The sequence below is a fragment of the Ochotona princeps genome, chromosome 12 (assembly GCF_030435755.1).
Source record: "Ochotona princeps isolate mOchPri1 chromosome 12, mOchPri1.hap1, whole genome shotgun sequence".
Lineage (NCBI taxonomy): Eukaryota > Metazoa > Chordata > Mammalia > Lagomorpha > Ochotonidae > Ochotona > Ochotona princeps.
The window spans coordinates 64,664,034-64,680,106 of record NC_080843.1 but is presented as its reverse complement, the minus strand read 5'-3'; the positions used below and the strand labels follow the sequence as shown (position 1 = coordinate 64,680,106).

The 16,073-nt window shown below is 43.3% G+C and overlaps 1 protein-coding gene across 11 annotated transcripts in view; it reads left to right on the top strand.

The window, feature by feature from the left end:
* LOC101536302 (phospholipid-transporting ATPase IB) overlaps positions 1–16,073 on the top strand; it is a 633,219-nt gene that overhangs the window by 174,123 nt on the left and 443,023 nt on the right. For all 11 annotated transcript variants that reach the window (XM_058670954.1, XM_058670952.1, XM_058670953.1 and 8 more), the window contains 5 exons: positions 934–1,007; positions 4,562–4,631; positions 5,506–5,633; positions 6,771–6,882; positions 15,564–15,729. In XM_058670954.1, the coding sequence (XP_058526937.1) occupies positions 934–1,007; positions 4,562–4,631; positions 5,506–5,633; positions 6,771–6,882; positions 15,564–15,729 (550 nt within the window). The remainder of the gene's footprint in view (positions 1–933; positions 1,008–4,561; positions 4,632–5,505; positions 5,634–6,770; positions 6,883–15,563; positions 15,730–16,073) is intronic.

Genomic DNA, 16,073 nt, shown 5'->3' with positions numbered 1-16,073 from the left:
CCTGTATTTTTGGTTAGATTTATTCCTAGAATCTTCATACTTTTCTCTGTTATTTTGAATGGCACCTTGCTGGTTAAATCTTTTTCCATATTGGGGCTATTTGCATACACTATGGCTGTTGATTTTTGTTCATTTATTTTGTACCCTGCCACTCTACCAAACTCTCGTATAAGTTCTGGCAGTCTCCATCCCTGGAATGCAGGGATGGTTCAACATTCGGAAATCCATACATGTGATACACCACATCCAAAAACTGAAAAACAAGAATCACATAATAGTATCAATAGATACAGAAAAAGCGTTCGACAAAATCCAACACCACTTCATGCTAAAAACCCTAACCAAAGTAGGCATAGAAGGACCAATCCACAACATAATCAAAGCAATATATGAAAAACCCAATGCCAGCATCATACTGAATGGAGAAAAACTGGAACCCTTCCCACTGAGATCTGGAACAAGACAAGGATGTCTGCTTTCTCTACTGCTATTCAACATAGTTCTAGAGGTACTCGCTGAGGCCATAAGACAAGACAAAGAAATCAAAGAATCCAAATCGGAAACGAAGAAGTCAAGCTTTCACTATATGCAGATGACATGATCCTCTACATAGAAGAACCTAGAATTCTTGGTTTCTAAGAGAAAAGCAGCGTGATCAGAATAGGAAACCGAAAAAACCGTAGGTGCCCATTTTCCTGTTGGCCATGAGGGCTGCAGCAGGAGAGCTCTGCCTGTGTCACTGGGGAGCGCTGCCATCTTGACCCTTAGACTCACTGTGTCCGTCAGCTGGCTGGGAGTGTGTTGCTTCTGTTCCTGTCCAGCACAGTAGTTGGGGCTTCTCTGGTTTAACCCCCTAAGTTAGGTGGTACTTCCCTTCCCATGTCTAACCGCCGTTCTCACCCTTTTCCTTCCTGCATTGCTCCTGGCCTCTAGGTGGCAGTGGGTGACGTCGTGAAAGTCCTCAATGGGCAGTACCTTCCTGCGGACATGGTCCTGCTCTCCTCCAGGTCAGATGTGCTACTGGATGTTTTTTTTTTTTTTTTTAATTTGAAATAAATGTTAAGAACAGTAAAATATTCAATGTCAACTGCAGAAATATGGGCTACTTACATTCCCCTCCCCCACGCTGTCAGGTGAGCCACATCCTTGTCCCCATTAGCCGGTCCCTGCGCTGGAGGATACACATCTCTAATGCCCATATTACGGATTTAGGATTTTTGCATCAAGGATGTCCAATCCATGCCTCTCATGCCTTGGTCCTGCATTCCTTCAGGAGTTTTCTGAAGTTTTAATGTCTGTTGACTCATTTTAGTGTTCTAGCTATTTCTGGGGTGGTTTCCACTTGAGCGCTGACCCTAGAGCAGTGGAGTGATGTTTCTGTAGTACCCTTTAGCTGTCAGCCTCAGCTTCCAGCTGAGTCCAGCCAACAGCCGCTCGCACAGCACCCAGTGCTGCTCTTGAATTACTGCTTAGAGAACCCTGGTATTGTCTCGGCACAGTCCTGATGTGGGCCTTTTAATTTTCTGTGTTTTTCTCCCAAGTATTACTGCCCTTTCTTCTCAGTAGCTTTGTGCTAGGAAGATATCATTCCTCAGTACTATATATGTATATGTATATACACACATATCATATATATCATACGTATATATGATAGCATAACATTTGACTTTTTTTTTTTTAAAGATTTTATTATTATTGGAAAGCCGGATATACAGAGAGGAGGAGAGACAGAGAGGAAGATCTTCCATCCGATGTTTCACTCCGCAAGTTAGCCGCAATGGGCCGGTTCTGTGCCAATCCGAAGCCAGGAACCAGGAACCTCTTCCGGGTCTCCCACGCGGGTGCAGGGTCCCAAGGCTTTGGGCCGTCCTCAACTGCTTTCCCAGGCCACAAGCAGGGAGCTGGACTGGAAGTGGAGCTGCCGGGATTAGAACCGGCGTCCGTATGGGATCCCAGGGAGTTCAAGGCGAGGACTTTAGCCGCTAGGCCATGCTGCCGGGCCCAACACTCGACTTTTAAAAATATTAATTTAAAAGGCAGAGTGACAGAGAGGGAAAGAGCGCAATGGGAAAGGGAGAGAGGGAGAGGTGTTAGAGTGTGTTAGGGAAGGACGGAGAAGGGAAGAAAGGAAGAAAGTGAGAGGGGGAGAGAGAGTGAGTCAGCGAAGATTTTCCATCTGATGGTTCATGCCCCAAATGGCTGTGTTAGGCTGTGCAGAGACTTATTTTATTGTGGCTGTATTCACAGAAAGTGAAGGATTCCATACCAGACACATACTAAAAAAAGAGTTTATTAGAGCAGGAGAACAAGGGAAAGTTTAGTCATATGTGCGTATGTACATGAGCACGTCACCTAGGATGATTCAAGCATAGCAGGTAGTCATGGGGAACTAGCAGGTGGACCCCTCTCGCTGGTAAGAGGACAGTTTCTTGTTCTTTCCCTACTTCTTATACACCTATCTCAAGATGAAAACAGCTTGTGTGTGTGTGTGTTCCAGAGTAGAGTGGCCATGGATTTGGCTCTCTAGTCTGGTGTCCTAAGTTCCCACTCCTGTGCCCTGAGTAACAGGAGGCTGCAAATGAAGACAACTCTTAATCTGGTCCTTGGTGGAGATCTAGCCCGCCCAAGGACAGGCACGCACATTCTCTGATGTAATCTTTTTTTTTAAATACACCACACCATCTCTTTTGAAAATAAATATTTGTATTACACATAGATATATAAATAAATGATAAGCCTGTGGAAGGGGGAGCACACAGCCAACATGAAACGGAATGTATGTTTTCCCTAATGGATTGGCAACAAAGAAACCCTTAGAAATATTAACATATTGGTGGTTTGGGTTAATAATCTTGGCTTTGTTTCTCAGAAACTTCGGATATAATGTGGAGTAGCCAGAGCTGAGATCATATTTAGGATGCTTGTTACTGTGTCTGAAGCTCTGCTTTGGACCAGACCGCCTGTATTGATCTCATTTGATTCCTGGGAACCCTCTCTGTTCTTCCTTGATAAATGGGACAACTGAGGCAGAGAGATTAAACCACCTGCTCGTCAGCCCATAAGGCCATGGCAAAGGGCATCAAGGGTGCGTAGTCCGTAAAGTTAGCCCCGGAGAATCTTAGCATGTGGCTTGCAGAGTTCACTCTTTTCACTGCTGACTGTGCTTGAGATGAGAAGTGGTTAGAATAGTGCTGACAAACTCGTACTTTTGTTCTTGGAATATTCTGGCCTTGGATGTGAAGGTGATCTGGCTGCAATATCTGTTACCCCACTGATTGCCAGGGTTGATTTGGCTGCTCTGGCTGGCTAGGTGGGTGTCCCTTTCCTCCCTCACTGCCCCGTGTTCATCCCTCCTGAAGCTGTGTGCTCAGTTGAGCAGGACAACCATCCCCGCTAGAGGAGGACTGGTTCGGTCAACGGAATATGAGTGGCTGCACTCCCCTGCTAGAACCTCCAGACAAGCTCTCAAGGAATCTTCTGACAACATTTGGTGCTTTGGGATGGACATTTGTCTTGGCAGCTTAGGTGCTGCCTGAGATGTCCTATCCCGTTTTGGAAGGCCCAAGTAACTTGGGAACCTGCCACTCCTGTGCGAGACTGGGATTGAGTTCCTGGTTCCTGACTAAGGCGTGGCCCATCCCTGGTGGTTGCAGGCATCTGAGGGGGAAGGAACCAGTAGAGTATCTCTATTTGATGTCTTTGTCTTGCTTTGTCATCTAAATAAACAGTTAAAAAAAAACACAAAGAATTTGTTCTTTGTGTTCTGATTAAAATTTGCCCACTGACATAGTTTTTTATTTATTTATTTTTTTAAGGTGGAGCAAGCAGCAGGTGCTTGCTCTCGTGTCTGTGTCCTGTTTTCTAGTGCTTGGGTTTCATTTCCCACCCTGTCTCTTGACCCATGTTTTCTGCTAGCGCAGACCTGTGGAGACAGCAGGTGTAGCCCAGGTTCTTGGTTCCCTTCCTCCCGTGTGGTACACCTGCATTGAGCTAGGCCCAGCCCTAACCAGGATGGGCATTTGGGTATGTGTAACCATAGATGGATGATGTCCAACTTTCTGCCTTTCAAATAAATGTTACATGTTTTAAAAAAAAAGCCTTAATTGCAAGGGCACAAAGGCGCAAAGGCAATGTCTCCATCATTGCGTTCAGGCTATGATTGTGTTCCCAAGATGGGTTGTTCCGACCAGGCCTGGACTGCCTCTTTTGGTCAGGAGGACAAGGCCAGCTTGGGATTTGAGGGTCAGGCCCATCCAATGTCTCAGACCGCAGGCTCTGCCCCTTCTCACCCATCCCCAGCCTGTCTGTTGAGACCGTGAGGTCAGTAGGTGGTGCCACAGCAGGCACATGACTAGGTATACAACCATCTTGTGGCGTTGAGTCCCAAAGTTGAGTGTGTGTCTTCCTTTGTCCTCGATGACTACTACTGAAATGGCTGTTGATAACAGTTTATTTGGAAAGGTGTTGTTTCTGTAATATGGATCATCTCAGCAGGAAATTTTTGGCAGATTTAAGTTAACGTGTTTTCCCTGTACCCCACCTCCCTACCTTCTCTCCCCAGTGAACCTCAGGCGATGTGTTACGTTGAAACAGCGAATCTCGATGGCGAGACAAACCTTAAAATACGTCAGGTAGGGTGACTTCTGCCATTTGCCTTGTCTTGGAGGCCCAAGCGCTGCACAGGTTCCCCACATGTGCCAGTGAGAATAATCAGGCACAAGAGGGTGGACTCTATCGGGGAGAATATGCCTTTTGTTTTGAGGGGACTATATTTAAAGTGGTGGGACACGTGGAAAAATGGGCTTCTACGCAGCACAGAACACAATGGATGCCTTTAAGGGAGGGCGCACTCAGCTAGGCTGAACTGGTGGGTAGGCAGATAGTCGCCAAGCCCTGGTGCCTCAGGTTTATTGCTGTTGAAATCCCAGCTTTCATCTGGAGAGTGGTGTACTAGATACAGAATGTGCAGGCTCTAAATATTCTATTTTTCATTGAAGATGAAAGAGTTTTCAGTACATAAAAATCTTAGGCATTTTGATGATGTTGCGCACAGTGAAATTCAATAATTCTCTACACTGTCTTTTGTACTGTGGATTTTTTGCTTTAACATCGCTTCTGTTTAAAGACGCGTTAATGATTTATTTACAATTTTTGTGAATATCTAAAATGTTCAGAATAAAACATTTTTTTTTTCCAGAGGAAAAGTGGAGTTCTATGTAATGTAAACTTTTCAAGAGATGCTGAATTTTAAGACTCATGTCATAAAACTAATAGCGTATACTTTCTGTAAGGTGTTTGATACATTCAACATTACGTAAAATCTGCTTCGCTGAAATCTTTTGCTACTTTTGTATTCGTTTCTTGTGATACAAGCTGCCGTTAAAGTCTATCACGTTTAATATATCGAATTGTTGCCATGGAGGTGGATCATCATTTCCTAATGATACAGGAGGTGCTGAACATGGTCGCTTGTGTCGAGTGCCCCCTTCTGGTGTGATCTTTCAGGGTCTGACTCACACTGCTGACATGCAGACAAGGGATGTGTTAATGAAGTTATCTGGAACCATAGAATGTGAAGGACCCAATCGCCACCTCTACGACTTCACTGGAAACTTGAACTTAGATGGGAAAAGGTACCATTTTCCATGTTCTTAGTATACATTTTTTGGATGTAACTAAGAGTTATTGGGTCTTTGAAACATTCATTTTTTTTTTTCTACTGTCAAAATATTTTAGAACGTATCAGCTTAACCATGGTACACTGAGCTTTTCTTGAGCCACCATTTCAGTTGATTTCAAACTTCCTTTTAAAAATCACACACACACATTAACACAAGGGAAGAGTCTGCGGGTCTCAGATGAAGTTCTCAGCTCCTGGTCTGTACTTCCCGTGCCTTCATCTTCCAGGCCAAAAAAAAAAAAAAAAAAAAAGTTTGTCCCCAGTAACTGAAGACAGGGATCTGAGGTGTATCAAAGCTAACTCACTTAGGAGAGAAATGCTTTTTGTTTTTTCCTAGCATTCTTCTAAGTAACACTCACTTGTTTTCAGAGAGTAAAATGAACAACTGTCCTTCCTCTAGAATATCCCCTGCTGTTTTTATTCTGTTGTCCTGGGTCACTTGGTGTTTGCTGTTTCATGATGTTGGGGTGCAGCTTCTGTCTCCTGTCCCCCGTTTGTCTGCATGCTTCTTCCCAGTGCTTGCCAGAGTCGTTGCACCTTTTTTGTGTTTGATGCGGAGTCATGCCTTGGGTCCTGGGAGTCAGCCCACAAGAAATAAGAAGGCACAGTGGGCTTGCTTCTGTCTTTTCATGTCATGTGCATACCCATTCCATCGGCTTTCCATCTTTATGTCTAAATCACCATTCAGGTTTCAATGTCATCATGAAGTCTTCCCTAGCAAATTTAATAGATTTTGGCTTTTACAATAAACTGTCAATTTCCCAAATGAAGAGAACGTTAGTGGTTATCTTAGCAATTTCTTTTGGGTGTTATGTTTTTTAACACAACTATGTGAGATAAAATTCTAATGTTTTAATTTTTTTTAAATTGTCTTTCTGTCGCAATGATTGGATAAAATAGACCTTTTATCCGAGTGATTTTTATGGGTTAGAATAAGCCAGAGGTAACCTTTATTGCTATAGTTTCCCCATGAAATAGTTCAAATTTGACTAAAGCAAACATTGGGCTTACTGTGGGCTTCTGTGGAAGGGGAGATCTCACGCTCATTGTCAGACTGTGATTAAATGTAAATGTTGTTTCTTGTTTTTAGCCCCGTTTCCCTTGGGCCTGACCAGATCTTGCTAAGAGGCACACAGCTTAGAAACACTCAGTGGGTCTTTGGCATAGTGGTGTATACTGGACACGACACCAAGCTGATGCAGGTAAAACGTTTCTGTGCCAGAAAACAACACTATTTAGTCTCTTTCTCTCTCTTCCTGCTCTCTCATCTTTCCCTCTTTCATCCTTCCTTCCTTTTTCTTGAGTAGAGGATGGTAAGCGCAGATGTGTTTAGGAGGCTCAAGCTTGTGTGCACCCCTAAATCTGGAAAGGAAGTGACTTCAGTTTGGTAGGTCGTTTCTTCTGGATTTTTGTTAGCTTTTCAGGTATCTGTTGCTGCTTGCCTGAAATACAAACAAGTGATCCTTGTTTTCTAGTTTTTCAAAATTAGGCTTTTAAGGAAAGATTTATATTTATTTGAAAGTTGGATATATGTATGAAGAGAGAGAGAGAGAGAGTCTTTCATCCACTGGTTCACTCCCCAATTAGCCATAAGGGCCAGAGCCAGGCCAATCTCTAGTCAGGAGCCAGGAACATCCTTCAGGTCTCCCATGCAGGTGCAGGGAGACCTGAGTTAAATACTATAGCAGATCAAGGGAAGGGAGATGGCATTGGAAGAGATGAGAGACGCTTTGGGATTGCAGAGGACTGGTAGCATTGTAGAGTGGCCAGATGATCAGTGTACAGGATACTCAACTTAGTCTGAGGGGGAAATTTTATAGCATAGTGAGATGCTACGATGACCCACGTAGGCAGAAAGTGAAGTTGGAGCTGCTGAAGACCATTCAGTGTTGGGCATAAGGAACTGAGGCCTAAGGCATTTGATGCGTTGGTGCTGCAATGTTTATGAAGAAAGGATGGTAAATATGCTTGTTCAGAGAACACCACGAGCCAAGTTTAAGTCTTCAATGAATGATGACTGCCATGTCTTACTGGGTGGGCTGAGAGAGCACAGGAATGTAATGCCAGCTGGCATGAATTTTGGGAGTGAATTTTTTGACATGGTGTTAGACAAACAGGTTCAGAGGTATCAGGAAGTCCTGAATGTATATTGTAACATTTATATCAAATGCCAAGGGCTGTGAGTCTTTCCAGGGGTCCTCCTTGCTTGGGGAGACTTCCGGGAAGGCATGACCTTGGCCATGAGTGTGGGGAAGGACCATGGGTGATTTCAGTCCTGGGAGGATGGGAGTCCTGGTGTAATAGAACAGTTGCAGAGGTGTGTATTAGGGGAGCGGGGCAAAGGGCTCCATGACAGCTAGAGGAGGGGCAGCTGGCAGATGCTGAGGGACTGCTCGTGTGTATATTGAGATGTGCTGGCCTTGTCCACCTGCCAGGTCTCCATCCGTTCACGGAGATGGGTTTGAAAGCCTGAAGTTTATTGTTCCTGAGCAGTCTATATGCAAGGGCTTTATCTTGACAAACAGCTTTGTGCTGCTCAGTGAGACTCCTTGAATCTCTGATGTGCAGTGTCAGGAAGCACGGCCAGATGCTTGGAGCTCTGCTGACCACAGACCATGCCTTCTGTGTTTTTTAGGATGAAGTGACAGAGTTATCATGGACAGTCAGCTCAAATTTCCACAGGGTCCCAAGGCAAGTGTTCAGATTGTACTTATCACAAATTTAAGCACCCTCCAAGATTTCACAGAAACTGTGTTTTCCTAGAGCACTTTCGCATTGTAACTCGTGTTTGAAAGTCAATTAGGTTATATAAGGGCACCTCCAAGTTCATCGGAATGAATTGAAAGAAGTTTATCTTAACACAACAAATTTGGAATCTGCATATTTGTTTTTGTAGTACATATTCCCCATGAACTTTTGGTGATACCAATATTATTTCCATCTGTTTGAAAGAGCAAAAGAGAGGTGGAGGAGAAGAGGGAATGAGGGATAGAGAGAGAGAGAGAGAGAGAGAGAGAGAGAGAGAGTCTCTCAGTCCCCAAATACTACAACAGTCAGGGCTAACTGGGCCAAAGTCAGGAGTCCAGCACTCCATCTGGTTGTTCCACATGTGTAACAGGGATCCAAGAACTTGAAATCATCCTTTGCTATCTTTCAGAGTGCATTGGCAGGATGCGAAATCGGAAGTGCAGTAGTTGGGACTTGAACCCCTGTCCCATGTGGGTGTGGGCATCTCAAGTGGCAGCTTAGCAACCCCCTTCTCCATGAAACGTTTGAAGTACTCTTACACGTTAAAGGGGCTGCATTGTCTTTTCGTTGACAAGGTGTAGGGTAACGGACCTTGTTGCAGTTTGCATCCTGAGGTAGTGAGGGAATATGCCTTGATCTTAGATGGGATAGTTCCCCCAACCAAGCTGACTCTGGGCTGATTATGTTCAGGATGATGGAAAGCCCCAGAATCAGTTGTACTAGACATGCTGTGCCTGCAGGGCTGAAATGAGTGAAGATCATGAGCTGTCCCAGAGAGTATAGTGTGGTACATGCAGCTGGACGCTGTCTGTGTTTGTCAGTGAGCCTTTTCCATCTGCGCTTGCACCCCTGGACCGCAGAGAGGAAACTGAATGGCCTCAGGGCCCTTGTTCTACCTCTTTTCACACGTAGTACAGTTAGACAAAGAAACATTTCCATCTACTAGTTCTGATTGAGTTAACAGGAAAGGGATTACTGTGTTAATTACAACAAGCATTTCTGGCCCAAATTGTGCCTTGTTTTAAGTGACTCACATATATTAACCCCTTTTTTCCCTCACCATGACCATGTGAGGAATATTAAGTTAAGTTGTTCTCATTTGGGAAATTGAGGTGCTGTGTGTCTGCATTAACCCCTTGTAGAAGGGCTGGGAGTCAAATCCAGGCAGTGAAACCATGGATTCAGTGTTCCAGTTCACATCTTGTTGCCTGTTTTCTTAGAAGGGCATCAAATAAATCAGTTTTAGGTCTGATTTTAGTTGTTTTTTCAAAATATGACACTGACTGTATCTATTTACAACTCCATTACATAGAAATAGCAACGTTAACAGGTTTACACCAGGGTATTTCAAAACCTCTGTGAAAAGTTGAAGGTATAATGTATTAAAAAAAACATTCAATTTTATTGTAATATGCACTTTCCCTAAGCTCTTTGCAGAACCCTCATGGGGGAGCTTATTACTCTGACAAATTTGGCATTAAAAGCTCATCTCTGCAAGTAAAAATATTTAGGTGGTAGAAATGCATAGAGAGAGCTTGACTTTCAGTTATGGCATATGTGGATGTAGGATGTTTTGGAATTGTTTTCTGTATTTTTCTCCAAGATTTATTTTTTTATTGGAAAGACGGGTATACAGAGAGGAAGAGAGACAGAGGAAGATCTTCCATCCGATGGTTCACTCCCCAAGCGGCTGCAACGGCTGGACCTGAGCCAATCTAAAGCCAGGAGCCAGGACCCTACTCCAGGTTTCCCACGTGGGTGCAGGGTCCCAAGGCTTTGGGCCGTCCTCAATTGCTTTCCCAGGCCACAAGCAGGTAGCCGGATGGGAGTGTAGCTGCCGGGATTAGAACTTGTGCTGATATGGGATCCCGGCTTGTATAAGGCGAGGACTTTAATCACTATGCTCTTGGCCCGTGTTTCCTGTATCTTTAAAACTATTTATTTATTGTTACTGGAAAGGCAGATCTACAGAGGGAAGGAGAGACAGAGAGAAAGGTGTTCCATCTGCTAGCTCACTCCCCAAGTGGCTGCAATTGTTGGAGGTGAGCCAATCCAAAGCCAGGAACTAGGAGCCTCCTCTAGGTCTCCCAAATAGGTGCAGGGTCCCAAAGCTTATGGGCCATTCTATAGTGCTTTCCCAGGTCACAAGCAGGGAGCTGGAATAAAGTGGAATAGCTGGGACATGAACCAGTGCTCATATGGGAACCTGACACTTGAATGGAGGAGGATTAGTCAATTGAGCCATTGCACTGGGCCCAGAATTGTTTCTGTCTTGTTGGATGAGAGATAAATATTTGTAACCCTGTTAACCGGCCATAATCCAACTGTTAGAAAAGATCAGAAGTTAGTAACTAATGGGATCATAGAAATGAAGCTTGCAATTTTTTGCAATGAATGTTGTTTGAAAATGGTCAGATCATTGTTGAGTTTTAAATGAATAAGATAAATGGTCTTGAAACTTGCCTGCTGGCTTTTGTTCTTGGGCCAGATATGGGTGTGTCATCACTATTGGCCTTTCTATGGTATTGAACTCATGCCAAGGTAGCTTTTCTTATGGATTTGTACCCATTAGATTCTAGAGGGTTTTTTTTTTTTTTAAGTCTATAAGGTCTGGATCATTTGGAGAACTAAAACAAAAAAGGAACACATGTCAATAGAGAAGAATGCTACTAAATGCTACTACTCTAAAGAGTGCTGTTTAGATAAGTACCTAGAAGACTGAGATTTCTGAAATTACTCCTGTAGAGTTTTTCCACTTCCCTACCCCTAAAGAAAACCATGGTGGTAATAGTCACTCAGGTTTGGTGATAGAGTGTGCACGCTAGTTTCAGCAATGTTATTTGTGGTAAGAACATCTCTGTGAAGTTCACCAGTGAGGTGCCATCTGTTTCATTTCCATTTTATTTTCACGTTATGACTTTGTTTACATTCTTTTTTAAGAGAGATTTTCATTCTAGCTCTTTCAATGATTGATCCTTGAAGAATAGTGAAGGAGAAGACTGACTCAAGCGTGGTACAAGATGCTGTTTGTGGTCAGTTGGTTGGTGCTGGCCATGCGTTCTGCGTGCTGCAGGAGACTGTCTGATCCTACCCTCTTCCAGCCCCTGAAGGTGCTTGCACTGCTCGGCTTGAGGCCCGTTCCATCCACCTTCAAAGCCAGCAGTGCCGTGTCTTTCTGGCTATTTCTGTGTGGTCACCTCTTCCTTGATCACAAACAAGAAGGCCTCTTTACTTTGATGACTCCTGTCATTGGAGTGGGGCCACTTGGGTAGTCTAAAATAGTCTCCTCATCTCAAAGTCCTTAATCTGATTATAATGCTGCTATCCCTTTTCGATTTAAAATATGTATAGAGCCAGTGCAGTGGTGTTGCAAGCTAGTTTTCAGCCTGTGGTGCCGAGGTCCCACATGAGCTCTGTTTTGTGTCCTGGCTGCTCTGCTTCCAATTCAGCTCTCTGTTTATGGTCTGGGAAAGGAGCAGAGGATGATTCAAGTCTTTGGGACCCTGCACCCATTTGGGAGACCTGCAAGAAGCTCCTGGGTCTTGGCTGCAGATTGGCTCAGCTCTGGCCATTGTGGCCATTTGGGGAATGAATCAACGGATGGAAGATTTTTCTCTGTCTCTCTCCTCTCTCTGTAAAATCTGCTTTCCCAAGAAAAATAAACCCTGTAAAGAAATATGTATGTGCATATTTTATATCACATGTCACACATATGCACACATATGTTACACATAACACACATATTTATGTGTATACATGTACACATATGTGATATGCAAACACACTCATAGGTAATAGCACACAGGGTCCAGGGATTAGGACATGGACATCATTAATGGGGAATTATTTTCTTCACAATGGTTACCCTCAGAATTTTCTTGCCATGTGGCATATGCATCTTTTTGCTTTGAAAAAATTATATTAGCAGTAATAATGTGTTTTATGGGCCACAGTACACCATTTTACTATGAAGATTATGTAATGCATACTAAGCAGATCAGAGTCGGCAGTGTTTACTGTTCTTGGGTGTTACTTTGTGATTGGAGCTTTGAAGCTTCCGTCTTCTATTTGTTCATCGTTTTCGTAGGTTGGTATAAATTGTATTCTTCCCTCTGTTCTTGGAAGAGTTGGGACTGTATTTCTTTAGCCTAACTCTGATTGTCTACTCATCCATCAGACTTCGTTTATTTTTGTTTTAAGCTCATTTCACTTAAAATCATATTCTCTAGTCCCATCCAGTTGTTTGGGAATGACAGGATTTAATTTCATGTATAGATGAATAATATTCCATTAGAGAGAGAGAGATTTACCCAATCACATTTTATTTGTCCACTCATCTGACAATGGATACCTTGGTAGATTCCATGTCTTTTATTGTGATCAGAGCTGCAATAAATATGGTGGAGTAGGGCACCTTTGTGATATGACGATTTCATGTCTTTTGGGAGTATACCCAGTTGGAGGACTGCTAGATCCTGTGGCAGTTCAAGGATACAAAATCTTTTAACAAAATCTTACTGTTATCCATATCAGCTACACCAATTTATGGCCAAGAAATTGGTTGCATCAACAGTGTGTAACAGTTCCTCTTTCTTCACATTCACTCCAGCATTTGTTACTTTCTGCCTTTTTGATAATATTCATTTCTAGCAGGGGTGAGGTGATACTCTCGTTGTGGTTTTTACTTGCCTTTCCCTGATGGTAATAGTGTTGATTTTTTTTTATTCATTTTATTACAGCCAGATATACACAGAGGAGGAGAGACAGAGAGGAAGGACTTCCGTCCGATGATTCACTCCCCAAGTGAGCCGCAACGGGCCAATGCACGCCAATCCGAAGCTGGGAACCAGGAACCTCTTCCGGGTCCTCCCACGCGGGTGCAGTGTCCCAATGCATTGGGCCGTCCTAACTGCTTTCCCAGGCCACAAGCAGGGAGCTGGATGGGAAGTGGAGCTGCCGGGATTAGAACCGGCACCCATATGGGATCCCGGGGCTTTCAAGGGGAGGACTTTAGCCGCTAGGCCACGCCGCCGGGCCCTGATTATTTTTTTTGTGTGCAATTTTTGGCTGTTTGCCGTTCTTCTGAGAACTGTCTATTCAGGTCCTTTGCTCATTTCTTTACTAGATTGGTTGTTCTTTGATTGTTGAGTTTTTTGAGTTCCTAATGTATTTAATAAAAAAGTTAATTTATTCGTTTATTTGAAAGTCGGTGCTTTGGAGGGAGGGAGAGGCATTTCCTAACTGGTTGCAACACCCAGGATCTAGGAGCTATTTTTGGTTCTCCCACGTGGGTAGCATGGGATCAAGCACTTGGCATCTTCTGCTGCGTTTCCCAGGCTGTTAGCGGGGTATTGGATTGGAAGTATAGCATCCAGAACACCACCTGGTGCCTATACGGGATGCCAGTGTTGCAGGTGGCAGCTTCACTGCTGCGCTACAGTGCCAGCACTCTTTACGTATTTTTGTTTAATCCTTTGCCAGATAAGTAGCTCGCATATATTTTCTCCAATTCTCTCAGAAATCTCTTCACTCTCTAGTTTCTTTTGCTGTGCAGAAGCTTCTGGGTTTGATGTAAAACTCTGGTTTTGTTTTTGTTGTCTGTGCTTTTGGGGTCTTATCCAAAAACTCATTGCCTGAACTAATGCCTTGATATGTTTCTGCTATGTTTTTTCTAGTAATTTCATAGTTTTAAGTTTTATAGTTAGGTTTTTGTTCCATATTGAGTTGATTTTCATATATGGGCACAGGATGGTGACCTCATTTCGCTTTATTTCATAACTAGGCACAGTTTTGCCAACACCATTTATTGAAAACACTGTCTTCTTTTTCCGCTGTATCTTCTTGGTACTTTTGTCAAAATTAAGTTGTCTGTATGTATGTGGATTAATTTCCTGGTTCTCTATTTCATTTGATTTCTAGCCAGAAATATGTTGCTTTAATTACTGTAGCTTTGAAGTATACTTTAAGGTCAGAAATTGCAGTGCTTCTAGCTTTATATATGTAATTTGAAATAAAATGACATGGTATGGGATTGTTTTACGTAGATATTGCTCGTGACTTCGCTACTGAGTTCTGATGCTAAGTGTTCCACCTGAAAGGCAGTGGTTCTTAAATCTAGGCATTGAGGAATCTTTTTGAATTTGCGTTCTCTTTTGTTTTTAAAGACTTATTTTATTTTTATTGGAAAGTCAAAAATATAGAGAGGAGGAGAGGCAGAGAGGAAGATTTTCCATCCACTGATTCACTCCCCAAGCGGCTGCAACAGCTGGAGCTGAGCCAATCCAAAGCCAGGAGCCCAGAGCCTCTCCTGGGTCTCCCACATGGGTGCAGGGTCCCCAGGTTTTGGGCCGTCCTCGGCCGCTTTCCCAGACCACAAGCAGGGAGCAGGATGGGAAGCGAGGTGGCCTGGATTAGAACTTGCGCCCATATCGGATCCCGGCGCAGGCAAGGCGAGGACTTTAGCCGGGCCCTACCTGCAGTGAGAATGCAGGAGTGAAGTCTGTGGGAAGACCGTATTTTTTCATCTGTTGTGCCTTTTAAGATTCGGTTACCATTCAGGTCTCCCTTGTCCATGAAGCCCTTCCTGACTTTTCCTGCTCATTTCTTGCTCACAGTTCTTCGAGTTTTTGCCCATCTATTTTTTGTGTTACCTATTAATGCTCTATTTGACATTATTGATGTGTATGTGTTTGTGTATGTCCTTTTTTTCCCTTGGTTATTTTGAGCTAATTGAGGGAAAATATGTACTTTAAAAATATCCCCTTGTGAGTTCATTGTAGGGCTGTATTGTTCTCTCTTTTTTCTTGAATTAACAGTGTTCTGATTTCTTTGAAACTACTTAATTTTTTAGAACTTACTAGGTTCTAAGCTGATGACATGCAAGCTAGGTCCTGAGTGAACTACATATCACTGAAATTTTTTTAAGTGTGTAGAATGTATTTTCTTTCTTAATTACTGAAGGCTAACTGGATTTACAAGGAGCCTGCAACAGTTTTTAATGCCGTTGAGTATTTGACAGTGAAAGTAGTCTTTCACTTTTTAGTTGTTGGATTTGATTTTCTTACCTCTTTTTCTTCTTACTTCATGTACCCAAGTCTGTCCTTGACCCTTATTGATACTACATGTTTCTGTACAGAATTCAACCAAAGCACCTCTCAAAAGATCGAATGTGGAGAAAGTGACGAATGTGCAGATCCTGGTATTGTTCGGAATCCTCTTAGTCATGGCCTTGGTGAGCTCGGTGGGGGCTCTGTACTGGAACGGATCCCATGGTGGGAAGAACTGGTACATCAAGAAGATGGGTGAGTTGCTAAGAAAACAGAGCTGTCTGTCCTCGGGACTCCTTCTAAGTGTGACAGCTGAGTGATGGCCGTACTATCCTGTATTTCCTTACTGTAATCAATACCAGCCTTCCAAAAGTGATGAAGTGAAATGGATACATTAGGGGGTTATTTTACTCAAATGACTATGTCTTAGCTGTTTCTTAAGGTAAGTCATTGCTGCAGGGATTACAGTGTACATCTTAATTGATTGGAAGCAACTTCAGCTTAACACTGGCTTCATTCCAATAATATACAAAAGCTGCACTCCAGCATCCATACTCCATTTCTGGATGATCTCCAGTGACCTGGCCTTTCCATTCAGA